The 27,302-nt window shown below is 53.2% G+C and overlaps 1 protein-coding gene across 2 annotated transcripts in view; it reads right to left on the bottom strand.

The window, feature by feature from the left end:
• SELENOI (selenoprotein I) overlaps positions 1–23,833 on the bottom strand; it is a 37,148-nt gene extending 13,315 nt beyond the window's left edge. For both annotated transcript variants that reach the window (XM_030269780.4, XM_030269782.4), the window contains exons 1-3: positions 23,659–23,833; positions 3,267–3,335; positions 2,873–2,981 (exon numbers count right to left, since the gene is read on the bottom strand). In XM_030269780.4, the coding sequence (XP_030125640.2) occupies positions 2,873–2,981; positions 3,267–3,335; positions 23,659–23,706 (226 nt within the window). In that variant the 5' untranslated portion in view covers positions 23,707–23,833. The remainder of the gene's footprint in view (positions 1–2,872; positions 2,982–3,266; positions 3,336–23,658) is intronic.
• Between the last annotated feature and the right edge of the window lie 3,469 nt (positions 23,834–27,302).

Here is a 27,302-nt window from a genome sequence, read left to right as displayed (position 1 = left end):
CTGAGAGCTGGGGGCAGTTCTGGAGTGCCACTGAGAGAGAGCTGGGGGCAGTTCTGGAGTGACACTGAGAGCTGGGGGCAGTTCTGGGGTGACACTGAGAGCTGGGGGCAGTTCTGGAGTGCCACTGAGAGCTGGGGGCAGTTCTGGGGTGACACTGAGAGCTGGGGGCAGTTCTGCAGTGACACTGAGAGCTGGGGGCAGTTCTGGGGTGACACTGAGAGCTGGGGGCAGTTCTGGGGTGACACTGAGAGCTGGGGGCAGTTCTGGGGTGACACTGAGAGCTGGGGGCAGTTCTGGGGTGACACTGAGAGCTGGGGGCAGTTCTGGGGTGACACTGAGAGATGGGGGCAGTTCTGGGGTGACACTGAGAGCTGGGGGCAGTTCTGGAGTGACACTGAGAGCTGGGGGCAGTTCTGGGGTGACACTGAGAGCTGGGGGCAGTTCTGGGGTGACACTGAGAGCTGGGGACAGTCTCCAGTCCCATCCTGCCAATGGAAACCAGCCCTTCCCTAATGGCACCTCCACCTCCTCCAGCACCAGCCAGGAGAGCTGGCTGCACCTAACCCCAAACCCACGTTGGAGCATCATTGTGAATTTCCTGCCATCAAACCTCTGATTTCTGTTCTGGTGTACAATGTTTTATTTTGTATCATGTGAAAAAATTGTATGAACGTGATAGATTCAAGCTACTATTCCAAATAAAAACTATTTTGGGACTTTGAGCATGCTGGTTAATACCCACAGTGTGCTGGTTGTGGTAGAAGCTGAGTAACACTCCTTTTTACTTGTCCAGCACTGTGGGAACCCAGGGCTTCCCTCTGGCAGGTCTGGGACCCTGGCAGGGGTCAGGAACCCCCCTGGACAGAGCCCCCAGAGACACTGGCTGTGATCTCTGCCCATGGAAAAGAGTTTTCAATCTTACAGGATGAATTACAAGCTCTGAGTGTTTGATATCAGTAATAATTAAGTGTGACACGGGTGCAAAAGTAAAATTTTAAGTTTCTAGATTAGGGGTTCAGAGGGGACAAGATGGAGGAAATTGGGTGTGCCTTGTCCTTTTTCTCCTTCTTCATGCCCTCCATGTTTCACTGTGGTGTTGGCATTTTTCTGTTGGTTCAGGCTGGGGACACACTGTCCAACGTAGGTGACAGATATTGGCACGTTATTGTAAATCCAGCACAGGTAGTTTGTGGTATTTAATGTTTGTACCATCCCACTGAGGGCAGAGCCCCACACGCTGCCCTGCAGGACAGAGCTGCGGCAGGGCAGCAGAACATGTTAGAGATAAACAGAATAAACAACCTTGAAACCAGCACAGACCAATTATGGCTTCTGCTTTGGCAGTGGGGCAGAAAGACAGAGACTTTCTGTCTCAGAATCACCAACACCACAGATCCCACACAGCTCCTTTCTCCCCTGTCAATATTTACTTCCCAATGGATATCATGACAGGCTGACAGTGAAAGGGGCACTGGAGAAGGGCAGGAAGAGGCACGGATCCTTGGCAGCAGGAGGGCACAGGGAGGTCTCCTGGGGCACAGTGATGCTGTGAAATGCCACCTCCTGTTTCCTCAGGGCAGCAGGATGGTGCCCTCCCAGCAGCAAAGGGAGGGAGGGAGGGAGGGAGGGCATCACCTCTGCAAAGCCATCCGAGGAACAGGGAAGGCACAAAAGTCTGGAGCAGCACCAGAAGTTCTCTCTCCAAGCAGGACGTGAATGTGAAAGGGTGCCAAGCCATGAGCTCCAAAGCCAGTTTTGGAGAGGCTGGGAGAGCTGGGGATGTCCAGCGTGGAGAATGGAAGGCTCCAGGGAACTCTGAGAGGCTTTTCCAGAGCCTAAAGAGCCTCCAGGAGACCTGGAGAGGGTGGGACAAGGGCCTGGAGGGACAGGACAAGGGGAATGGCTTCCCACTGCCAGAGGGCAGGCATGGATGGGATACTGGAGCTTGGAGCAACCTGGGATAGTGGAAGGCATCCCAGGTGGCACTGGATGGGTTTTAAAGTCCCTTCAACCCAAACCATTCCGGGATTCCATGATTCTGGATGTCTGACGTGCTGGAGTTTTCACTTTGAGCTACTGACAGCTTTTGTTCTCATGGCTCATGGACCTTAACAGGTCCACAGGCCAACAGCCACGGATGCCACCTGAGCCTTCATCAGCTTTGACTTGTCTACCAATAAAGACAATCCCAATAAACCAGGATTTCTGCCATGTAACTGTGTTTTGATGATGGGTTCAGTCTAGAAGAACTACACAAACTCTCCTGAGCAACCTAAACCAGACCTGGCAGGGTCTAAGGGAGAGAAAAACACAGAGGAGAAGCTCCTGAGAATTACCACACTGCATTAATCCTTTCCCTGGGACTCCTCCATGTGCAGAGGAACACGACTGAACTATTGGATCCACAGACAGATGAACGTGGGGACTGTTAGAAAGTTTAAAGCTGTGAATGGTGAAGCTCAGAAAGAGGATTTGGCCTTGTTAGTGTGATGTGGTGGTTTTGCCAAGAGGGGAACGAGCTGGGAGGTGAAAAACAAGGCTCTAACTGCTGATTTTAGGGAAGCAGCACTTCTAACATTTTCCTGTTAGATTTTCAACCGAGGGCACTGGGTTGTTTGCTCTGCAGGCAGAGCCAATTCCAACCTGAGATTCCAGCTGTCTCCTCCTCCCTGTCCCAGCCTGGAGCACCTTTCCCTGGCAGCCGGAGGGAAGGGGCTACACACACCCTGACAAGTCCTTGTCACAAAACCCAGCGAGTTCAATCCCCTCCTCTGTCCCAGCCACTCTGGGAAGGCCCAGACCCAGAGGCCTCACCAGTTCCCAGCAGAGGAGGTGACAGATTTCCCACCTGACCAGGAACATGCAGCCTTACCAGAAGCATAAAAGTCAGGGTCGAAGTATGCCATGAGGAAGAAGTTGAAGACAAGCAGCAGGAAGCCAGAAAACGTTATCAAATTTGGGGCCAGCCAGGTAGGGAAGATCTATGGGAAAGCAGCAAAAGAACAGATGAACTCGTTAAAACATGGACTGAGGAGCAAGGTGCTGCTCCAGCCATGGCTGCACTGGCTGGGTGTTAGACAACGCTGCCAGGAGCACCCGGAGCATCCCAGGGCAGCAGGAAGCGTGGGGCTGGGATGCAGGGATTCAGGGATTTGGGGCAGGCTGCAGGCAGCCCCTCACTCATTAGTGGCACCACAAAGGAAGCAGCTGATGGTGTTACAGAGCTGACCTGGGCCGTGCTGTCCCGCTCTGGGACAGGGACTCACCTTCACAACGGCGTTCCAGAAGGGATGCATGACATACAGGGACAGGGGGTTGCTGTCCACGGCGCTGTACTGGGAAACACAAAAGCCAACAGTTAGGGAGGGCTCCAGCAACCTGCAGAAACAGCCAGACATCTGCAATCTTCTGAGCCCCTTTGGAAATGCCAGCTCCAGCTTGATGGAACCCAGGCCTGGTTCAGGGGCTCTGTGTGGTGGAAAAGTCTCTCCTCCAACCTGTGCTTCCAAAGAAAGGCTCAGCAGTCTCTGTTGTTCAGTCTCACAGTTGTTTATTGCAAGTTATCTAAAAGATTTTCTCCTTGGGCTGCTGTGGTTTGCTCACAGCTCAGGCAGAGGCACACACACACCCTGACATCCTCTCTGACTCCCGACTGCTTCTTCTCTCCCCACCCAGGGCTGCTGCTATCTATTATTTGGTACATTACGTGTTAAATGTTTATATTTTTTCCCCAATACCTATTACCTACATTAAATGGTGCTTTTCTATCTTTTATATGGTACATTATGTGTTAACTGTTTACAGTTTTTCCCCAATCCTATTACCTATATTAAATGGTGCTTTTCTATCTTTTATATGGTACATTACGTGTTAAATGTTTATATTTTTTCCCCAATACCTATTACCTACATTAAATGGTGCTTTTCTATCTTTTATATGGTACATTACGTGTTACATGTTTGCAGTTTTTCCCCAATGCCTATTACCTATATTAAATGGTGCTTTTCTACTCTAAACCAATCTGGGAGTGCCAACATCACCAAGAACATGGAGGTGAGGAAGAAGAAAGAGGGAGGACAGGGCAGGCCCAAATCCCTCCATCTTAAACCTCTGACCCCCATGTACAAAGTAAAAACCACCTGTAGAAGCATTAAAACCTGTACAGCACTCAAAAATTCTTCCCTCTACTTTGTGACTACTTCTGCTATAATATCTAAACTTTTGTGACTTCTTGTTCTTCCTGCAAAGTTGGTTAAATCATTCCATGGTTCAAACCCAAAATCACAGCTGTTTCCAGCTGCCTGCCAGGATCTCAAATGCTTCTGACCTGGGCCTGGAACCTCCAAAAATGTCTGAGGGACATTTTGAGTTCCAACACCAGCTCTCCGAGTGGACCCAGGCAAGGAGCAAAATGCTGATCCTTTCATTCCAACTGCTCTGCCCCACCTGGGTGAGGAGAAATGCTGTGGGTGCCATCTGTCACCTGCTGAGCTGTGACCCCTTTGTTCCCTTGCTGGTCCCAGTCTCCATCCCCACTTCCAGCAGTGGGACTGGGAGCCCCTCGAGCACGAGGGGTCTCAGAGGGTCCCTCTCCACTGAGGAGCTGAGATTTCACCAGAGGCAGCTTTGGGAATGGGCAGGGAGAGCTCTTACCCCTCATCCCATCACTGTCACAACGTCTGAGGTGCTCAGGGTGTGTTTGTGGTGGGGGAAATAAAAATAGAAATAAAAATCAAAGATCTAGACGAGGCATGAAACAATTTCCAGATAGAAAGTTAAAATTTGACATCACTTGGCTCTCGAGAGCAGCATGAGCAGCAGTTATCTGCTCTCACAGCCCCTTCCAAACACAGATTACCCTGGCTAAAGTCCTCTTCTCCCAGGAACGCTTTGATAAGAATCCCAAGAACAATTCCACAGGCTACCAAACTCCTGGGCTCACATGCTCAGTGCTGGGCTGGGCAGAATGCTGCTCACCCACCTGCTTGGGACAGCACCCCCAGCTCCACACAGGAGCTGAGCCCAGTCCCAAAAACAGAATCCCAGAGTGAGATTCTGCTTGGGACAGCACCCCCAGTACCTCCCTGAGCCCAGTCCCAAAAACAGAATCCCAGAGTGAGATTTTGCTTGGGACAGCACCCCCAGGTACCTCCCTGAGTCCAGTCCCAAAAACAGAATCCCAGAGTGAGATTCTGCTTGGGACAGCACCCCCAGCTCCAGCACAGGCACCTCCCTGAGCCCAGTCCCAAAAACAGAATCCCAGAGTGAGATTCTGCTTGGGACAGCACCCCCAGCTCCACACAGGCACCTGCCTGAGCCCAGTCCCAAAAACAGAATCCCAGAGTGGTTTGTGTGGGAAGGGACCTTCCAGAAACTCCAGTGCCAGCCCGTGCCATGGGCAGGGACATCTTCCACTGTCCCAGGCTGCTCCCAGCCCCATCCAACCTGCCCTTGGGCACTGCCAGGGATCCAGGACCAGCCACAGCTGCTCTGGGCACCCTGTGCCAGGGCCTCACCCCCTCACAGCCAAGAATTCCTTCTCAGTATCCCATCCCAAATCCCTTTTCCACTTTGAAGCCATTCCCTGTGTCCTGTCCCTCTGTTCCTTGTCCCCAGTCCCTCTGCAGCTCTCCTGGAGCCCCTCCAGGCCCTGCCAGGGGCTCTGAGCTCTGCCTGGATCCTTCTCCTCTCCAGGTGAGCCCCCCCAGCTCTCCCAGCCCGGCTCCAGGGCCTCCTCTGGACTCATTCCAACAGGTACCAAATTTGTTTTGGTTGGTCAAAGGAAACCCCTCAGCAACAAGCAGCTCCAGGTCATCCCCCCACAGCCCATGGCCTTGAACCAGCCCCTGCCATTGCACCCATGGATTGCTCCAGCCTGTTCCTCTCCTTGTCCCTGGAAGCAGAGGAGAGGTGGGAAAGGGCAAAGCAACACCCCCCAAGCCAGGCACCAGCACTGAGAAGGGGCACCAGGTCTCACTGGGGTCCCATCTGGGTGAATCCCATCCTTGGCAAGGATTTCTGTACCCCCTCCCAGCCCTTCCCTGCCCTCCCTGTGCAGGGATTCAGCCCCAGAGGTTGTGTCCCCACAGCAGCAGCAGAGCAAGAAGCAACAAACCCCAAAGCTGTTGGACTGGACTCTAAGCCACAAAGAATTTCCACCTCAGCTTAATGCAATTTTGGGGGGCAGAATTCCAAATGCTTTACAAGATAATAGGATTTGAAGCACCAGTAGGGGAGGAGGAGAGACTGATGTAATCTCATTATCACCAAAACAGCCTGGAACAAGAAACTAGATGCAAGATTTGCAGCAAGGCAGGGGAGGAGCTCCAGAACCTCAGGGAAGTTTCAACAGGCCCATGGCTTGGGAAGCTTTCCTCTCTCCCTGCAAGGACTGGGGGTAATACTCAATAAAGAGCTTTTCCCCATGGCCACACATGTTCCCACCTTGCTTGCAGAGCTGGGAAGAGCTTTCTTGGAGAAAGGGCAGCTGCTCTGCAGAGGTTTCCTGATGCAACCTTGGGAATCATGGAATATCCTGGGTTGGAAGGGGCCCACAGGGATCATGGAGTCCAAGTGCTCCCCCTGCACAGATCCCTCAAATCCCACCCTGGGCATCCCTGGCAGTGCTGTCCAAACCCACCCGGGGCTCTGCAGTGCCCAGCACCCTCTGGGGGAAGAACCTTTCCCAAAATCCAACCTAAACCTCCCTGACACAGCTCCGTGGTTCCCTCGGCTCCTGTCCCTGTCACAGAGAGCAGAGATCACAGCTGCCCCTCGGCAGGAAGCTGCTGCCATCCATGAGCTCTCCTCTCAGGCTCTCTCCAGCTGAACAAGCCAAGTGCCCTCAGCCACTCCCTGTGGGAATCCAGGAATTCCCTCTGGCTGCCCTGGCAGGTCTGGGACCCTGGCAGGGGTCAGGAACCCCCCTGGACAGAGCCCCCAGAGACACTGGCTGTGATCTCTGTCCATGGAAAAGAGTTTTCAATCTTACAGGATGAATTACCAGCTTTGAGTGTTTGATAAGAGTAATAATTAAGCATAACACGGGTGCAAAAGTAAAATTTTAGGTTTCTAGATTAGGGGTTCAGAGGGGACAAGATGGAGGAATTGGGTGTGTCTTGTCCTTTTCCTCCTTCTTCATGCCCTCCATGTTTCACTGTGGTGTTGGCATTTTTCTGTTGGTTTAGGCTGGGGACACACTGTCCAACATAAATGATAAATATTAGCACATTATTGTAAATATAGCACAGGTAGTTTGTGGTATTTAATGTTTGTACCATCCCACTGAGGGGTGTTACATTGGCACGTTATTGTAAATCCAGCACAGGGAGTTTGTGGTATTTAATGTTTGTACCATCCCACTGAGGGCAGAGCCCCACACGCTGCCCTGCAGGACAGAGCTGCGGCAGGGCAGCAGAACATGTTAGAGATAAACAGAATAAACAACCCTGAAACCAGCCCAGACCAATTATGGCTTCTGCTTTGGCAGTGGGGCAGAAAGACAGAGACTTTCTACAATCTCAGAATCACCAATACCCACAGATTCCGACACCTCCAGACCCTTCCCCGTTGGGTCTGTGCCCCTCTGGATGCTCTCCCTGTGCTTCAGACCCTCCCTGTGCCCCCCAGCTCCTGCCAGGCTCCAGCCAGGACGCTTCTCTGTGTGCTGAGCGAGGCCAGCCGTGCTGTGCCCGCTCTGGGGACACCCTGGGGCACAGGGACAGAACCAGGGCTGGCTGCCACCCTTGGGGACAGCACTCTGGACAGCCAGGACACCCTCTCCCAGAATACCAATGAGCTGCCAGGCATCTCCAGGGACAGATCCCAAGAGCATCTTGGCCATGCTCAGCCTCCTCCAGCTGCTTTTTCATTTTTAAGGTCTTCCTTACAAACGTTACTAAAGTTGTCCCTTCCACCTCTTCACTTGTGAAGCTCCAAACCCAGCAGGGTTTGAGCCTGGAGCTGGTTCCATCATTCCCTCACCTCATCCTCACTGGAAATGTGTCACCTTCTGAATTTTGGATCTCCACACACTGGTCTAGCGACTCACATCACTCTCTAAGTCCTTCTATCATGAGCAATGATTCCCACCAGGCTGGACTCTGGATTTCTGCCTTTTTTTCAGGGTAAGAAGGTTAAAGGAAAAGGAGAAGCGCCCAGAAGGAATTTCACACACCCCAGAGCCTCCTTCCCAAAGCAGCCAGGCATTTGTAAAGGCTCTGGCTCTGAAACAGCTCCATGTTCACAGACACGGCTGCAGGGAGGAGCCAACCAGACCAGACATCTCCCTGGGGATTGGCTCAGAACTCCTCAGGGCAAGAGCAAAACCAGCAGCAACAAGCACTGCAGCACACAGGAGCCTCCTGTCCGTGCCAGCACGGCTCCAGGGAGCCACAGGCACCCCAAAAATTGGGGACAGGACGAGCTGGCTGCCGTCGTTACGGGATTTACAGACACAAATGGCTCGTATGGCTCCAACCCAACATCCATCCTGCACCCAGGACACCTCTGGGAGATCCAATTATGTGTCCAAAGAGGGAAAAAAATACAGATTTATAGCCCAGATTCTACTAATGGTCTTTCTGTCCTGGAAAAAACAATTCTGCTTTGAAGCAAGCACTGCCACGGAATCCTGGAGCACCCTGAGCTGGGAGGGACCCACATGGGTCATCAGCTCCTGGCCCTGAAGAGGAAAAGCCAAAAATCCACCATGTGCCTGGTGGGATTCACACCACCACCACTGTCTGGGACCAGTGGTGTTGGGGTGTGACACCCAGGAGGGCTGGGGCAGCACAGCACTGGGATTGAAACGTAAACTTTAAGGCATTTAGAGATTTTAGAGGAGCGAAGATTTTAGTTAAAAATAAGCCTTACTAGAGTTAATTAAAATAAGAATAATAAATGAGTAGGCCTTGATGAAGTTAGGAGTTAGTAGGTAACTAATAACTGATTGCTTGTCAGCACAATGTTTAATTAGCTGGGTTTATAATGAAGAATATAGAAACTGATAAATAGCTTTTAGGAGCATGAGACAATTGTGGGCCTCCTCTGTTCTGAAACCAATTGTAGACAAGGAATGGGAGTTCTACCAAGAGTTCATTTGTCACATTGGCATTGAAAAGGTAGAAAGGTCAGAACGAGGAAGACATCATTGACTTCCTCATTTTGGGACCCCTCCCCATGAAAGGGACACCGACCCATTTCAAGGGACAAACCTCACATGCTGAATGGCTTTTGGAGTGATTAGCATACGAAGTGGGGAATGGGATGTACCAAAATTATGAATATGCATTTGTATTTTGTGTATTCAATACTTGTATGGATAAAAAGACTCTGTAATCACCTGGAAGGTGCGGTGTGGATTTGGGAGTGATCCCACACACAATAAACATACACTTGCTAACTTTAAACTGTTAGAGAGTTTTTGTCCATCACAGTTGGCTATCGATACTAGATCAATATCCATATTTTTTTTAATAAATCAGGATCCCGGCCCCAGGAATCATCACCTGTGCTGAGGAGAGCAAACAAGGGTGGATTTGCACATCCCATCCTGCTGGGCTGTGGATTTGCACATCCCACCTTGCTGGGGTGTGACACCCAGGAGGGCTGGGGCAGCTCAGCACTGGGATCCCGGCCCCAGGAATTGTCACCTGTGCTGAGGACAGCAAATAAGGATGGATTTGCACATCCCATCCTGCTCCCAGCTGGAATCAGGACACTCAGCAGAGCAGCTCCAGCAAGTCCACGAAGCTGCTCCCTACAAATCTCCAACACAAAGAGGGCACAAGGCTGAGAACCTTCTCCCCTCAAATGGAAGTGAGCAGAGCCGTGCCAGGCCAAACAAGGCACGTTTGCCCTATGCCCACCTTGGCCAGTGCATGAGGAGTCACCTCACCCTTTATGGTACTGATTAACTCAGCCCTGTTTGCCTTTTCCAAGGCCATTTCTCAGCTGGCACCAGGAGGGAGAGTGCTGGCAGTGCAGAGCTGCACCCACCTCATGAGCCCGTGGGTTTGGCTCCCACCTGGAAGCTGCAGGGAGGACATGGAGGTCCTGGCTGTGTGTCACATCTGCAGCTTCACCCTGTCCTTCCTCCTGCCTGGGTTTCACTGCGCAGGGTTCAGACATCCAGCAATGGAAGGTGCTCCAAAACACAGCATAAAGTCACAGAATCGCTGAGGCTGGAAAAGGCATCTCTGAACATCGAGTCCAACCATCCTTGGCACTGCCAAGGTCACCACTGGCCCGTGTCCCCTGGTGCCACATCCACAGGGCTTTTAAATCCCACCAGGGATGGAGACTTCACACTGCCCTGGGCAGCTGTGCCAGGGCAGGACAGCCTTTTCCAGTGGGAATTGTTCCCAGTTCAGTGCCAGGGCAGGACAGCCCTTTCCAGGTGGGAATTGTTCCCTGCCAGGACAGGACAGCCTTTTCCAGTGGGAATTGTTCCCTTCAAGGTAGGACAGCCCTTTCCAGGAGGGAATTGTTCCCTGCCAGGGCAGGACAGCCCTTTCCAGTGGGAATTGTTCCCTGCCAGGGCAGGACAGCCCTTTCCAGGTGGGAATTGTTCCCTGCCAGGGCAGGACAGCCCTTTCCAGTGGGAATTGTTCCCTGCCAGGGCAGGACAGCCCTTTCCAGGTGGGAATTGTTCCCTGCCAGGGCATGACAGCCTTTTCCAGGTGGGAATTGTTCCCTTCGAAGGCAGGACAGCCCTTTCCAGGTGGGAATTGTTCCCAGTTCTGTGCCAGGGTAGGACAGCCCTTTCCAGTGGGAATTGTTCCCTGTTCCCTGTCAGGGTAGGACAGCCCTTTCCAGGTGGGAATTGTTCCCTGCCAGGGCAGGACAGCCCTTTCCCGGTGGGAATTGTTCCCTGCCAGGATAGGACATCCCTTTCCAGGTGGGAATTGTTCCCTGCCAGGGCAGGACAGCCCTTTCCAGGTGGGAATTGTTCCCTGCCAGGACAGGACAGCCCTTTCCAGTGGGAATTGTTCCCTGCCAGGACAGGACAGCCCTTTCCAGTGGGAATTGTTCCGTGCCAGGGCAGGACAGCCCTTTCCAGGTGGGAATTGTTCCCTGCCAGGGCAGGACAGCCCTTTCCAGTGGGAATTGTTCCCTGCCAGGGCAGGACAGCCCTTTCCCGGTGGGAATTGTTCCCTGCCAGGATAGGACATCCCTTTCCAGGTGGGAATTGTTCCCTGCCAGGGCAGGACAGCCCTTTCCAGGTGGGAATTGTTCCCTGCCAGGACAGGACAGCCCTTTCCAGGTGGGAATTGTTCCCAACACCCACCCTGAGCCTGCCCTGGCCCAGCCTGAGCCCATTTCCCCGTGTCCTGTCCCTGTTCCCTGGAGCAGAGCCCGACCCCCCCCGGCTGTCCCCTCCTGTCAGGAGCTGTGCAGAGCCACAAGGTCCCCCCTGAGCCTCCTTTTCTCCAGGCTGAGCCCCTTCCCAGCTCCCCCAGCCCCTCCTGGGGCTCCGTTCCCTTCCCTGGACACGCTCCAGCCCCTCCAGGCCTCCCTTGCTGGCAGGAGCCCAGGAGTGAACACCTGCAGGGCCCCAGCAAGGCCATTCCACAATAAGGAACTGCCACACTCAGCAGAAGCCTCCCTCCTGCTCCCCCAGCCCCACAGCGTGTGCTAATTCCTTGGGAAAACCACATTCCTGCCCTGCCAACACGCTCTGACATTCACAGCCTTGCTTCTCAGACACCAGCTGGGGGATTCACAGAATCCCAGATTGCTTTGGATTGAAGGGACCTTAAAGCTCACCCAGTCTCACCCCTGCCACGGCAGGGACACCTCCACTGTCCCAGGCTGCTCCAAGCCCTGTCCAGCCTGGCCTTGGACATTTCCAGGGATCCAGGGGCAGCCACAGCTGCTCTGGGCACCCTGGCAGGGTAGAATTCAGTGCAGTGCCTCCCTCCAGCACAGCAGCCCCAGGTGGGACACTCAGCAGCTGTGGCTCTGTCCTGGCACTGGAATCAGTCCTGACCCCATCACTGAGCAGTCTGTGGCCCTCTCCTGGCACTGGAATCAGTCCTGACCCCATCACTCAGCAGGCTGTGGCTCTGTCCTGGCACTGGAATCACCCCAGGGTGGGATGGAGCTGGCCAAATCCTGACCCCATCCCATGGTTGTGTTGGCCCCAGGTGGGACACTCAGCAGGTTGTGGCTCTCTCCTAGCACTGGAATCACTCCTGACCCCATCACTGAGCAGTCTGTGGCTCTGTCCTGCCACTGGAATCAGTCCTGACCCCATCCCACTGATGTGTTGGCCCCAGGTGGGACACTCAGCAGGTTGTGGCTCTGTCCTGGCACTGGAATCAGTCCTGACCCCATCCCATGGTTGTGTTGACCCCAGGTGGGACACTCAGCAGCTGTGGCTCTGTCCTGGCACTGGAATCAGTCCTGACCCCATCACTCAGCAGGTTGTGGCTCTGTCCTGGCACTGGAATCAGTCCTGACCCCATCCCACTGTTGTTCTGGCCCCAGGTGGGACACTCAGCAGGTTGTGGCTCTGTCCTGGCACTGGAACCAGTCCTGACCCCATCACTCAGCAGCTGTGGCTCTGTCCTGGCACTGGAATCAGTCCTGACCCCATCACTGAGCAGCTGTGGCTCTGTCCTGGCACTGGAATCAGTCCTGAGCCCATCACTCAGCAGATGTGGCTCTGTCCTGGCACTGGAATCAGTCCTGAGCCCATCACTCAGCAGATGTGGCTCTGTCCTGGCACTGGAATCAGTCCTGACCCCATCCCATGGTTGTGTTGGCTCCAGGTGAGACACTCAGCTGGCTGTGGCTCTCTCCTGGCACTGGAATCAGTCCTGACCCCATCACTGAGCAGATGTGGCTCTGTCCTGGCACTGGAATCAGTCCTGACCCCATCACTCAGCAGCTGAGGCTCTGTCCTGGCACTGGAATCACCCCAGGGTGGGATGGAGCTGGCCAAATACTGACCCCATCCCATAGTTGTGTTGGCCCCAGGTGGGACACTCAGCAGGTTGTGGCTCTGTCCTGGCACTGGAATCAGTCCTGACCCCATCACTCAGCAGATTGTGGCTCTCTCCTGGCACTGGAATCAGTCCTGACCCCATCACTGAGCAGTTGTGGCTCTGTCCTGGCACTGGAATCAGTCCTGACCCCATCACTCAGCAGCTGTGGCTCTCTCCTGGCACTGGAATCAGTCCTGACCCCATCACTCAGCAGGTTGTGGTTCTCTCCTGGCACTGGAATCAGTCCTGACCCCATCCCACTGTTGTGCTGGCCCCAGAGAAGCCATTTCCCCACGGATACAACACTTGGTGCTGCTGGCAGGCTGTGGCAGCTGCACCCAGGAGCTCTCTCAGTTTGGGAGCATCAATATCCGTGAATTTGGGTCAGCAACGCTTGTGCTGCAGTGTGAGGTGATCAGCTGAACGGGGCTGCACAGCCAGTGAGCTCAGGAGCCTTCAGGGATGCAGGTGGGAGAGGATCAGTCACCAGTGAACCTCTGGAGTGGTGGTGGGATCAGATCAGAGATCAGAGAGGTGATTCAGGAGAGGGAGGATGTGGGAATCCAGGGCTTCCCTCTGGCTGCCCTGGGACCCTGGCAGGGGTCAGGAACCCCCCTGGACAGAGCCCCCAGAGACACTGGCTGTGATCTCTGTCCATGGAGAGGAGTTTTCAACCTTACAGGATCAATTACAAGCTTTGAGTGTTTGATATAAGTAATAATTAAGTGTGACACGGGTGCAAAAGTAAAATTTTAAGCTTCTAGATTAGGGGCTCAGAGGGGACAAGATGGAGGAATTGGGTGTGTCTTGTCCTTTTCCTCCTTCTTCATGCCCTCCATGTTTCACTGTGGTGTTGGCATTTTTCTGTTGGTTCAGGCTGGGGACACACTGTCCAACGTAGGTGACAGATATTGGCACGTTATTGTAAATCCAGCACAGGTAGTTTGTGGTATTTAATGTTTGTACCATCCCACTGAGGGCAGAGCCCCACACGCTGCCCTGCAGGACAGAGCTGCGGCAGGGCAGCAGAACATGTTAGAGATAAACAGAATAAACCACCTTGAAACAGCACAGACGAATTATGGCTTCTGCTTTGGCAACGGGGCAGAAAGAAAGAGACTTTCTACAATCTCAGGATCACCAATACCCACAGATTCCAACACTTCCACACCCCTGTGCTCTCCACAAGGGCACATCCCAAAAACTGATTCCTGTGGGCTCAGCGAGCTGCTCTGGCACCTCCAGGCTGGGATGCTCCTCACAGAGGCCATGAGCCTCCAGGGGGATCAAACACGGGCACAGAACCAGGGACAGAATCCAGTTCTCAGCCCCTCCGGAGAACTGGATGTGATCCCAACCCACCAACCACGAGAGCAGGACAGGGGGAATGGCCTTAAGCTGAAGGAGGGAAGGAATTATTCCCTTTAAGGGTGGGCAGGCCCTGGCACAGAGTGCCCAGAGCAGCTGTGGCTGTCCCTGGCAGTGCCCAAGGCCAGGCTTGGAGCACCCTGACATAGTGGAAGGCGTCCCTGCCCCTAGCAGGGGGTTGGAATTAAATGATCTTTAAGTTACTTCTCATCCAAACCAGTCTGGGACAATGCATAAGTCAGTGGAAGAAAAGAGAATTTCTTACAATCCCCAGAAAAAAAAAAAAATCAAGTTGAACTTTTCTATTCAACAGCCACAAGCCCAGACACATCAGGAGATGACTCCAGGTAAAGCAAGGCACTGCAGGGAAGAAGGGGCAATGCTACCCCCAAGTTTCGATGTTTTTCAAAGGTTTTAACCTTTTTTCCAAAGCACATTTCTGCCTCTCTCTCATCCTGCCTCTGCACAAAGAAGAAATTCACAATTAAGAGGAAAAAACCCTCACCAGACATGCAGCAAGATGTGAAGCAGAGAGTCAGGTCAGTGACACAACCCCTTGTAACGAGGCCACTTTTGGAGGAAGTGTACTTCAATTTCCACAATGCCCTCCCAGTTCTCTTCCAAACCCTCTGGACAGCCAAAAACTTGCTGTTCATTAGCAACGAGCAACTTTTCTGAACTCCCCGCAGCCAAGACTCAGCAGTAAACATTGCAGCAAACTTTCAGTGCAATTAAAGAAGCCCAAGATGGGCTGACAAGCAGCCCACGCTCTGTTTAAGTGACGGCTCTGCACACCTTGCAACACTCGAGGCACGAGCTGGGCCCAGCTCTGCTTTGCATGCCAAGCAGAGAGTGTTGGAAAAGCCACTTTTGGAACAGCCAGGGCCACCAGCACTTGTCACCACTTCAGCTGCTCCTTCCTCTGCACATCACACTCACCGTGGCACCTCTGTGGGAGAAAGGCACCTGCTTTCAGCACTGGGAACAGCAACCTCCTGCTCCTGGCGGGGCTGGGGATGCAGGATGTGTGCAGCAGGAGGTGGGCACAGAGCAGGGCTTGTGTCCTTCACCTGTGTTATGTGTAGTAGATATCATTTGTGCCATTTCTAATATGATATATGTGATATGGAATATTTGTTAGAGTATACATGTTTGTATTAGGATTCCCCCCACACCCTCACAGGCACAGGTGAGACCGGGTGTAGATTGGAAACTGATTTACAAGTAAGAAGGTACAGCTGGCCAGGAGATGGGCCATGGCTGGGGAGATACAGAAACCCCAGGTGCTGATTGTTCTCGTGAACCACCCGAGGTGGATATCATGGAAATCCTGAGGCAGATACATGTGAATACAGCGTTCCTGAATTCTCAAATTCCCGTAAATTTCATCAAGGGATTCAACAAACTCCGGACACTGAATTGTTCTCCCTCATCACCAAAAAAGAAAATCTTATTATCATATGGACTCTGAATAGAAAAGACTGATTACTGAAATCTTTGCTTCAGGCGGAATTTTCGCTATAAAAACCGCTTGTTTCAGGAGGATGGAAGTGTGTGGGCATGGAGGAAAACCCCTGCTGAGGCTGACTCCTTGTCGCACACCCAGGGCCGACCCCGGGCTCGGCTCTGTTCTTTCCTTGTGGCTGGCTGGATAGAATTTGACTGCAAAATAAATAGTTTATTTTTCATATTAATTTGGCTGGACAAATTTTCATTTATAACAACCTGCACCGCAAGGAAGAGCCCAGAGGGCTCCTGCTGTGGGACAGGAATTCAGGAAGGTGAACATGCCCTGCCTGTGTGTGCTGACAGCCCTGAAAATCCCACAGCCCTGGGGTGGTCCTCCAGTGTGGCAGCAGGACAGGGGGATTCTGACCCTGTGCCCAGGTGAGAGCCACCTGCAGAGGTGCCCCATGCCCAGGTGAGCCCACCTGCAGAGCTGCCCCAGCCCTGGGGATTCCAGCAGCACAAGGACCTGGAGCTGCTGCAGAGAGCCCAGAGGAGCCCCCAGAGCTGCTGCAGGGCTGGAGCCGGGCTGGGAGAGCTGGGGGTGCTCACCTGGAGAGGAGAAGGATCCAGGGAGAGCTCAGAGCCCCTGGCAGGGCCTGGAGGGGATCCAGGGAGAGCTCAGAGCCCCTGGCAGGGCCTGGAGGGGCTCCAGGAGAGCTGCAGAGGGACTGGGGACAAGGGACAGAGGGACAGGACCCAGGGAATGGCTCCCAGTGTCAGAGGGCAGCGATGGGTGGGAGATTGGGAATTGGGAATTGTTCCCTGGCAGGACACAGGGAATGGCTCCCACTGCCCCAGGGCAGGGCTGGGTGGGAGATTGGGAATGGGAATTGTTCCCCAGCAGGGTGGGCACCCCTGGCACAGGGTGCCCAGAGAAGCTGTGGCTGTTCCACCCCTGGAAGTGTCCAACACAGCCACAAGCTGCCTGTGCCTGGGTGAGTCATTGTCTCATACAAAAACCCACAAAGGTTTGAAGTTCCTCCTGGAAACCCTGCAGGACCCACTGGGGACTGAAGGTGCAGTAGGTCCTGACCACAAAGAGCTTCATCACCAGCACTCTGTGGCTAAAACAAGCGAGTTTGGGAATCCCCCACCAAAACTTCGACACCCTGAAGAGCACAGGCCACTGCTCAGAAACCAGCAGCAGCTCAGCAGCAGTTTCAGGGCTGTTCTGATTGATGTAAACACAGCCAGAGCAAGTCCTGGGAGTGGCACCAGCTCATCCCTCACCAAAACGCTGCAGCACGTCACAAGTGTCTCTAGAAAGCAGCACAAATCCCTTCCCCTCAATCCCTTCCCCTCCTCTCATCGCCTGGCACAGGGGGAAAGCTCAGCCAAGGCTCGGGAGCTGAGTTGCTCCCAGCTAATCCATAAGCACTGCTGCTGCCTTCTCCAGCCACGGCACTTTGCAGAGCTGCAAGGGACGTGCTAAGCTGGGCAGTGCTTCAGAGCCCTGAATTTAATCACAGAAGAGGAGAAGGAGGAGGAAAACCACCTCTAACTTGGAAATTATACAGTCTAGGAGGTGCTCAGCAGCTGCCAGGCAGCACCTCGGGTGTTTAATGGCCCTGCTGTCTCAGAGTAATTAAAAGAGCCCTTGGGGAAGGAGTTAAGTGATTCCAGAGCTGGGCTCAAAGGCTTCCCCTCCTTCTCACCCTCCTGCTAAGGAGAAGTGGAGCTGGCAGGCTGTGGGGGTGGCCTTTAATCGTTGTAGCCTTGAGCCTCACAGCCACAGCCCAGCAGCAAAACCCTTCCCTTCCTGCTTCCCTTGCTCCCAGGGCTGCTGTTCCGTCGGTCTGAGCTGCCATCGGCGTTTCTGACCACCCTGCAGAGATCTCTTCAGGGCTCCTGTCTGCAGAGCAGCCGGAGAATCCTGCCAGGAACAGCTTCCAGCCATCTGCATCCCACGGCACAGCATCTGCAGCTCCCCGCGGCACTCCGAGTCTGGAGGATTTTGGGATTTTGGGTTGAGGGGCAGGACACCCTCTTCTTCAGGGCACAGGTGGGACCAGCAGCTGGTGCAGGAAAGGGAAGAGAACATCCAGAAGGAAAATGCTTTCCACAATAAACTGCAATCCCTGAAGCCTGACCCTTGGGTGCATTCAGTGCCCCAGGTCTCCGAGCTCCATCCTTTCCATCTAACACTGGAAATGTGGAATAGAGTTGTTTTCCTGTGAGAAAACCCTTTAAGAACTCGGATAATCAAATGTGGGAAGGATTTTCCACAGATGGGGCCTGTCAATCCCATGGATCAGAGGCCCATTTGCTGCTCCCCCACCTGGGATTCCCACCATCCAAATGGATGTAGGATCCACACTTTTCCCTCTTTAGAGTGTCAGCTCTAATAAACAGCATTTCAAAGGGCACCTTTAGGGCCCTTAAGGCCACCACCAGCTCCTGCTCAGACACAGAATGGAAGGGTTTGAGGGTTTTTATAGCAGCTTTGCTATAAAAGGTCCTTCCCAAGATTCATTTGAGTTTCCTCTTGCTGAACCCACGCTGGTTCCAGAAGCTTCTGGGGCGAACCACCAGCGTGGTCCACCTTTGGACTCAAACATGACATGTGTCATCACCTTCCCTCTCCACTACCTGTCTCAGGTAAGGAGTGGCATTCCCACCTCCTCCTCCACTGGAATTTGCCCCAGACCAAGATCCCTGAGGATAAGATCCCAGGAATGCCACGTGGCATCATGACAAAACCTCGTACTTGTGCTTCCACCCAGCTCCCAGCTGAAGGAAACCAGGGCACTCTTGCACAACGCTTGTCACCCCAGCACCTTCCCTGCTCCCACAGGACCTGGATCCAAGAGCCACACAGGGATCCCGGCCCCAGGATCCTCACCAGGGGCTCCATCACACCGGAGACACCGGCAGAGGACAGGATCCCTTGGGGAAGAGCTGGGCAACGTGGAATCACAAGGCTGGGAGAGAAGAGGCTACAGAGAAGACAGGGCACGTGCCTGGAATACGGAAAGCCAGGGACAAACCATCAGAGCTGGCTGAAACTCCCAGGGACACGTGAAGCTGCAGGGCTGTGCCTTCAGAATCATCAAATCCCAGAATGGTTTGGGTGGGAAGGGACCTCAGAGCCCACCCAGTGCCACCCCTGATGGCAGGGACACCTTCCACTGTCCCAGGGTGTCCCAGTGTCCAGCCTGGCCTTGGGCAGTGACAGGGATCCAGGGTGGGCACCCTGTGCCAGGGCCTGCCCACCCTGCCAGGGAACAATTCCTAATTCCCAACATCCCACCCAGCCCTGCCCTCTGGCACTGGGAGCCATTCCCTGTGTGCTGCCAGGGAACAATTCCCAATTCCCAACATCCCACCCAGCACTGGGAGCCATTCCCTGTGCCCTGTCCCTCCAGATCCACGTCCAAAGCCCCTCTCCAGCAGAGGAAGCAGAGCAGAGCCCTCTGTGACACTCCTGAGGGCTATTTTCCCCTCTCTCCCATACATTCACAGGAGGAGGTTGCCCAGAAGCCAGCCACAGACAGCTGTGAAGAACTTGACCTCTGGCATCCAACAGCAAGTTCCCACTCAGAAACAGCAGGACCTGCTGCAGCTTTTTGGCAGGGGACACCCCACACCTGACAGTGACAGAGAGCTGGGGTTTGGCATTCAACACCCAACCAGAGCAGGGTGCCTGTTTGTCCGGCCTCGGGGAAGCCTCAGGAGCCGCGGGGCAGGGCTGGGACACATCACCTCCAGAGCAAGGGTCTGGTCCCTCCCTTCCCCCAGACCCTTAAGTTCAGATTCTCACCTTGTCCCCAGCCCAGGGCTCTGAGTGCCACATCAAGGCATTCCTTGGACGCTTCCAGGATGGGCACTCCAACCCTCCCTGGGCAGTGCCAAGGCCTGAGCGCCCTTTCCAGGCAGAAATTCCTGCTGCTGCCCACCCTGAGCCTGCCCTGGCCCAGCCTGAGCCCATTTCCCCGTGTCCTGTCCCTGTTCCCTGGAGCAGAGCCCGACCCCCCCTGGCTGTCCCCTCCTGTCAGGAGCTGTGCAGAGCCACAAGGTCCCCCCTGAGCCTCCTTTTCTCCAGGCTGAGCCCCTTCCCAGCTCCCCCAGCCCCTCCTGGGGCTCCGTTCCCTTCCCTGGACACGCTCCAGCCCCTCCAGGTCTCTCCTGGCAGGAGGGGCCCAGAGCTGCCCCCAGCACTGGAGGTGCCCCAGCAGTGCCAGCCCAGGGGACGGGCACTGCCCTCAGTGGGATGGTACAAACATTAAATACCACAAACTACCTGTGCTGGATTTACAATAACGTGCCACTGTAACATCCCTCAGTGGGATGTTACAAACATTAAATACCACAAACTACCTGTGCTGGATTTACAATAACGTGCCAATATCTGTCACCTACGTTGAACAGTGTGTCCCCAGCCCAAACCAACAGAAAAATGCCAACACCACAGTGAAACATGGAGGGCATGAAGAAGGAGGAAAAGGACAAGACACACCCAATTCCTCCATCTTGTCCCCTTTGGACCCCTCATCTAGAATCCTAAAATTTTACTTTTGCACCCGTGTCACACTTAATTATTACTCATATCAAACACTCAGAGCTGGTAATTCATCCTGTAAGATTGAAAACTCTTTTCCATGGACAGAGATCACAGACAGTGTCTCTGGGGGCTCTGTCCAGGGGGGTTCCTGACCCCTGCCAGGGTCCCAGGGCAGCCAGAGGGAAGCTCTGGATTCCCACACTGCTCTGTCAGCTCCAGGGACAGGCTCCATCCCTGGGACAGTGGAAGGTGCCCCTGCCCGTGGCAGGGAGTGGCACTGGATGGGTTTAAGGTCCCTTCCAGCCCCATCTGTGAGTGTGACAAGGTGACCCAGCTTTGGAAGCTGCAGAGGGCAGAGCAATGCCGACATCAAGGCTGGAATACGTGACCCAGTACGGAGATTTGTGCTGGATCAGCCACTTTCCCAAGGCTAAAATAGCCAGGAACAAAGCTCCCCGAGGAAACAAGGCACAGAGGAAGCAAGGAAGGCAGCAGGGCAGAGACACAAGAGGGGCACAGACGGTGCTGTTGGAGCACTAAGTGAACCCACCCGCTCCTGTCAAAGTCTCCAGTGACTCAGTAAAGCCACAGACTCGGGGGCAAAGCTCCTCCTGTCCTCAGGACACAGCCCCACGAGAGCCCTGTGTCCCCAGAGCCAGGCCAGGCAGCACCCCAGCAGCACCCAGCTGGGGACAGGGAGTCCCTGGTGCTTTTTGTGCTGTGTGGGACATCCCTCCTCACCCCGGGCACCTTTCAGGGTTCTGCTCCCACATCCAACTGCAGCAGCACTGCTGCCAGAGGTGTTATTTCTTCAGGAAACAGCCTGGCAGCAGCTCTGATCCCTGCCACATGACCCAGAAGGGTGCTGAAGTTGGAGACCCCCTCGTCCCTCAACCAGCAATCCCCAAAATCCCTCCAGCAGGACCGGAAACAGGCTCAACATCCAACAGTCCATCCCTCTTGGAGCAAAAGGATTGTCTTTGCAGGAGGCAAACCAGTCCCTTTGGGAGGCCTGGCTCACAGCTGAGTGTTTTGATCACCTTTCTCCAGCACCCACACAAACCCAGGGCTGTTCCCTGCCTTTCTAAACACGCATTTTCCTGATGAAATCCCTCTTGGAGCAAAAGGATTGTCTTTGCAGGAGGCAAACCAGCCCCTTTGGGAGGCCTGGTCACAGCTGAGTGTTTTGATCACCTTTCTCCAGCACCCACACAAACCCAGGGCTGTTCCCTGCCTTTCTAAACACGCATTTTCCTGATGAACCCCCACACAGCCAGCCCTCCACAGGGAACCTCCTGCACCCTGCACTCCCCCAAGTCCATTTCTCTCCACCTGTGGGCAAGCCTTGGCCACCCCAGCCCCCACGGATGGCTCCAGGAGGAGCTGTGCTCCCTGAGGGCCTCAGACTTGTCCTGATTGTCCCACTCCCTTAAGTGACACCCCACGAGCCACCCTGGAAGGATGACTGGAATGTGGGTCCCAAAACCAGACCAAAGCAAAGAAGGTGAGGTGAAGCCTTTCTGCTTCACAGCTGGCACGGGAGAAGAAAGAAATTTGGAAAACACCCTCCTCTCCACATAAACACAGGATCCAGTGTTCACTGATTTTAAGGATGTCACCTAATTTGGGCCAAAAATCAGGCCCCAGGGATTTTCCCAGTGCTTCCTTCAAGGTTCCCAGTGCTTGGAACAAGGCACAGCTTGGCACTGGAGGAGATGGGAACAAGGTGGGTTCCTCCAGGGCAGGAGCACGGCAATCCTGAGCTCCACGGGGGCAGTTCCTGGGCTGGCCCTGCTCCCAGAAACCCACAGCCCCCCAAATCCCGGCTCTCACTCACTGCAATTCCTCTGCCACACAACCCCGGGTCTCACTGCAGCCCCCCAAACCCCAGATCTCACTGCAGCCCCCCCAAAACCCAGCTCCCTCTACAGCCCCCCAAACCCCAGATCTCACTGCAGCCCCCAAACCCCGGATCTCACTGCAGCCTCCAAACCCCAGATCTCACTGCAGCCCCCCCAAAACCCAGCTCCCTCTACAGCCCCCCAAACCCCAGATCTCACTGCAGCCCCCAAACCCCGGCTCTCACTGCAGCCCCCCAAACCCCATATCTCACTGTAGCCCCCCAAACCCCAGATCTCACTGCAGCCCCCCAAACCCCGGTTCTCACTGCAGCCCCCCAAACCCCGGATCTCACTGCAGCCCCCCAAACCCCGGATCTCACTGCAGCCTCCAAACCCCAGATCTCACTGCAGCCCCCCAAACCCCAGATCTCACTGCAGCCCCCCAAACCCCAGATCTCACTGCAGCCCCCCAAACCCCAGATCTCACTGCAGCCCCCCAAACCCCGGCTCTCACTGCAGCCCCCCAAACCCCATATCTCACTGTAGCCCCCCAAACCCCAGGTCTCACTGCAGCCCCCCAAACCCCAGATCTCACTGCAGCCCCCCAAACCCCAGATCTCACTGCAGCCCCCCAAACTCCATATCTCACTGCAGCCCCCCAAACCCCAGATCTCACTGCAGCCCCCCAAACCCAGATCTCACTGCAGCCCCCAAACCCCAGATCTCACTGCAGCCCCCCAAACCCCCAGATCTCACTGCAGCCCCCCAAACCCCGGTTCTCACTGCAGCCCCCCAAACCCCATACCTCACTGCAACCCCCCAAACCCCAGATCTCACTGCAGCCCCCCAAACCCCAGATCTCACTGCAGCCCCCAAACTCCATATCTCACTGCAGCCCCCAAACCCCAGATCTCACTGCAGCCCCCCCAAACCCCATATCTCACTGCAGCCCCCAAACCCCAGATCTCACTGCAGCCCCCCAAACCCCAGATCTCACCACAGCCCCCCAAACCCCAGATCTCACTGCAGCCCCCCAAACCCCAGATCTCACTGCAGCCCCCCAAACCCCGGCTCTCACTGCAGCCCCCAAACCCCATATCTCACTGCAGCCCCCAAACCCCAGATCTCACTGCAGCCCCCCAAACCCCAGATCTCACTGCAGCCCCCCAAACCCCAGATCTCACTGCAGCCCCCCAAACCCCAGATCTCACCGCAGCCCCCCAAACCCCAGATCTCACCGCAGCCCCCCCAAACCCCAACTCTCTGTACAGCCCCCCAAACCCCATATCTCACTACAGCCCCCCAAACCCCGGCTCTCTCTGCAGCCCCTCAGAGCCCCGCCGGACCCTCCCCTTCCCCGGTGCCCCCGGCCTGGCCCATCCACCCCCGCCGGCCCCGCCGCCCCTCACGGCCTCAGGCCCCGCGCCGGCCCCGCCAGCGCCGCTACCTTGTACTTGCTGAAGCCGGCCAGCTGCTCGGGGCTCACGTACTCCATGGCGGCGCTATCGGTGTTTTTCCCGGTGTTTTTCCCGGTGTTTTTCCCGGTGCCGCTCCCGGTGCTTTTCCCGGTGCCGCTCCCGGCGCCGCCGCATCGGCCCACACGGCGTGGCCGTGACGTCACCGCGCCCAGCCCCGCCCCCCGCGACGGCGCCGCCTGGCGGGCGGGAGGACCCCGCGCGGGAGGGAGCGGGAGGAGCGGGGGAAAATATCCCGGGAAAAAGCGGGAAAAGCGGGAAAAGAGCCCGGGAAAAAGCGGGAAAAGCGGGAAAATATCCCGGGAAAAGCGGGGAAAATATCCAGGGAAAAAGCGGGAAAAGCGGGGGGAAAGATCCCGGGAAAAAGCGGGAAAAGCGGGGGAAAATATCCCGGGGAAAAGCGGGGAAAATATCCCGGGGAAAAGCGGGAAAAGCGGGAAAAGAGCCCGGGGAAAAGCGGGAAAAGAGGGAAAATATCCCGGGGAAAAGCGGAAAAAGCGGGGGAAAAGATCCCGGGAAAAAGCGGGAAAAGCGGGGGAAAATATCCCGGGGAAGAGCGGGGGGAAATATCCCGGGGAAAAGCGGGAAAATATCCCGGGAAAAAGCGGGGGAAATATCCCGGGAAAAAGTGGGGGAAAATATCCCGGGAAAAAACATCCGGGAAAAGCGGGGAAAATATGCCGGGAAAAAAGATCCGGGAAAAGAGGGGGAAATATCCCGGGAAAAAAGATCCCGGGGAAAGAGATCCGGGGAAAAATGTCCTGGGAAAAAAAGATACGGGAAAAGCGGGGAAAAAGATTGTGGGGAAAAAGATCCGGGAAAAGATCGTGGGAAAAGAGATCCCGGGAAAAAAGATGCGGGGAAAAAAACATCCCGGGAAAAAGTGGGGGAAAAGATCCCAAAATAAGCGGGGGAAAAGATCACGGGGAAAGCAGAGAAAAAGATCATGGGAAAAGCAGGGGAAAAGATTCCAGGGAAAAAAAAAAAAAAAAAAAAAGGCAGGAAAAAAGATCCCGAAAAAATATCCTGAAAAAAGCGGGGGGGAAAGGATCCCGGAAAAAGCTGGGAAAGAGATCCCAGGAAAAGCAGGAAAAAAGATCCTGAAAAACGTGTGGGCAAAGATCCCAGAAAAAATGGGGGGAAAGATCCCCCAAAAAGTGGGGGAAGAGATCCCAAAAAAGTGGGGGAAAGATCCTGGAAAAAGCAGGAAAAAGGATCCTGGAAAAAGCGGGGGCAAAGATCCCCAAAAAAGCAGGGAAAAAAGATCCCAAAAAAAGCATAAAAAAGGATCCCAGAAAAAGCAGGGGAAAAAAATCCCATAAAACCCACATCTAAGAACTGCTCCGGGTCAGCATGGAGCGATTTCCCATGTGAAAAATGCATGTTAAACATGTGAAAAATGCATGTTAAACATGTGAAAAATGCATGTTAAAAATGTGAAAAATGTGTATTTTATGATTGGCTTTTCACAACTATTAAATTGAATACTATATGTATTATGTTTTATTGATTAGAAGTGCTGTATTAACATTTTAATAGTGCGGTAAATGTGGTTTCGTGGTTAAAATTAAGCTTTAGTAGGTAAAATAGAAATTGTGTATGTGGGGTTTTTTTTAAGGGATGAGATACTCTCTGCGAGATAACAGTCACAGAACCCCTAAATCTTAAATATTTATATATAAAGAATAAAAGAAGAGGAATTGATGGTTCTCTTGTCAGAATAAATTATTTCTTCAGGCCTTTATTTTAAAAATAAATTTTAAAAACCAAGCGATTGGCATTAATCACAAATGATTGGCTCATCACAAATATTAAATTGAATATTGTGTGTGTGAAAAATGCCAATCGCTTGTTATTTAAAATCTTAAAAGTTTATTAGTAAAAAAAATAGTTATTAAAAATAATAATAAAATTAAAGTAATAAAAATTTGAACAATGAGGATTAGGACACTAGGAGACAATAAAAAGCAAAGAATTATGGACAGCAACAAGACACCTGTGAAAAATGCCAGTCACTTGTTTTTCAAATTTTTAGAGGTTTAATAATAATTAAATGGTTATAAAAATAGTAATACAATTAGAGTAATAAAAATTTAGAGCTAGGACAATTACAAGACAATAAAAAGCAAAGAATTATGGACATCCGGATATTTTTGGGCACTGAGCTGCCAAAACCACGCCTTGTGAACAAAGGAATAACCTTAAAAGCAACAGCCTGTTGCATATTCATATATCTCATACATGATGCATAAATTACTTGCAAATTAAGAACTTTTCTGGTTTTTGACAGCTTCTTCCCCTTAATCCTGGTGGTTCCATAAAGATGGAGAGAAGGTGGAAGGGTGTTTGCCTGTTCTGATAAGGAGGCTGTAACTTTTTATGGGTCCTGTTGCTGTTATCTCTGTGCAAAGAGTTTCTTGATTATCTCATCCCTTTCTTGAGCTTGTTAAAAAAATATCTCACATGTCATAGTTTCTATTATAACATTATGTTGTAATCTAAAACTACGTCTACCACGCTGCTGAAAAAGGATTCATACAGTACTACAAAATAATCCTCCATAATACTTATAGCATTCAATTTAATATTTGCGAAGAACCAATCATAAAATACACATTTTTCACATGTGTTATGTTGGAAAGTTATTTTGTAGAAACTACGTGTGCTATATTTACAATAACGTGCCAATGTAACCTCCCTCAGTGGGATGGTACAAACATTAAATACCACAAACTACCTGTGCTGGATTTACAATAACGTGCCAATGTAACACCCCTCAGTGGGATGGTACAAACATTAAATACCACAAACTACCTGTGCTGGATTTACAATAACGTGCCAATATCTGTCACCTACGTTGGACAGTGTGTCCCCAGCCTGAACCAACAGAAAAATGCCAACACCACAGTGAAACATGGAGGGCATGAAGAAGGAGAAAAAGGACAAGACACACCCAATTCCTCCATCTTGTCCCCTTTGAACCCCTTATCTAGAATCCTAAAATTTTACTTTTGCACCCGTGCCACACTTAATTATTACTTATATCAAACACTCAGAGCTGGTAATTCATCCTGTAAGATTGAAAACTCTTTTCCATGGGCAGAGATCACAGACAGTGTCTCTCGGGGCTCTGTCCAGGGGGGTTCCTGACCCCTGCCAGGGTCCCAGACCTGCCAGGGCAGCCAGAGGGAAGCTCTGGATTCCCACACCCAATGCCTATTACCTATATTAAATGGTGCCTCTCTACTCTAAACCAATCTGTGAGTGCCAACATCACCAAGAACATGGAGGTAAGGAAGGAGAAAGAGGGAGGACAGGACAGGCCCAAATCCCTCCATCTTAAAACTTCTGACCCCCATGTACAAAACTAAAACTCCCCTGTACAAGACTCAAAAATTCTTCCCTCTGGAAGAATCAGTGTGACACGCCAGGTTTGGTTCCCAGCCCTGCCTCCCTTGGCACCTGCCACTGACATTGAGCAGAGCAGAGACCCTGAACGGAGCAGAGCCTCTGCTGCCACACCTGTGGAATTCCCATTCTCTGGACAGACAGACACAGTTCTGTCTCTCAGGATTGCACAGGGAGAAGAAGAGAAAACAATCTTTATCTCTGCTCC

Source organism: Taeniopygia guttata, chromosome 3 (assembly GCF_048771995.1).
Source record: "Taeniopygia guttata chromosome 3, bTaeGut7.mat, whole genome shotgun sequence".
Lineage (NCBI taxonomy): Eukaryota > Metazoa > Chordata > Aves > Passeriformes > Estrildidae > Taeniopygia > Taeniopygia guttata.
Note: the sequence above shows the minus strand (reverse complement) of the source record. Positions and strands in the feature narration are given on the sequence as shown.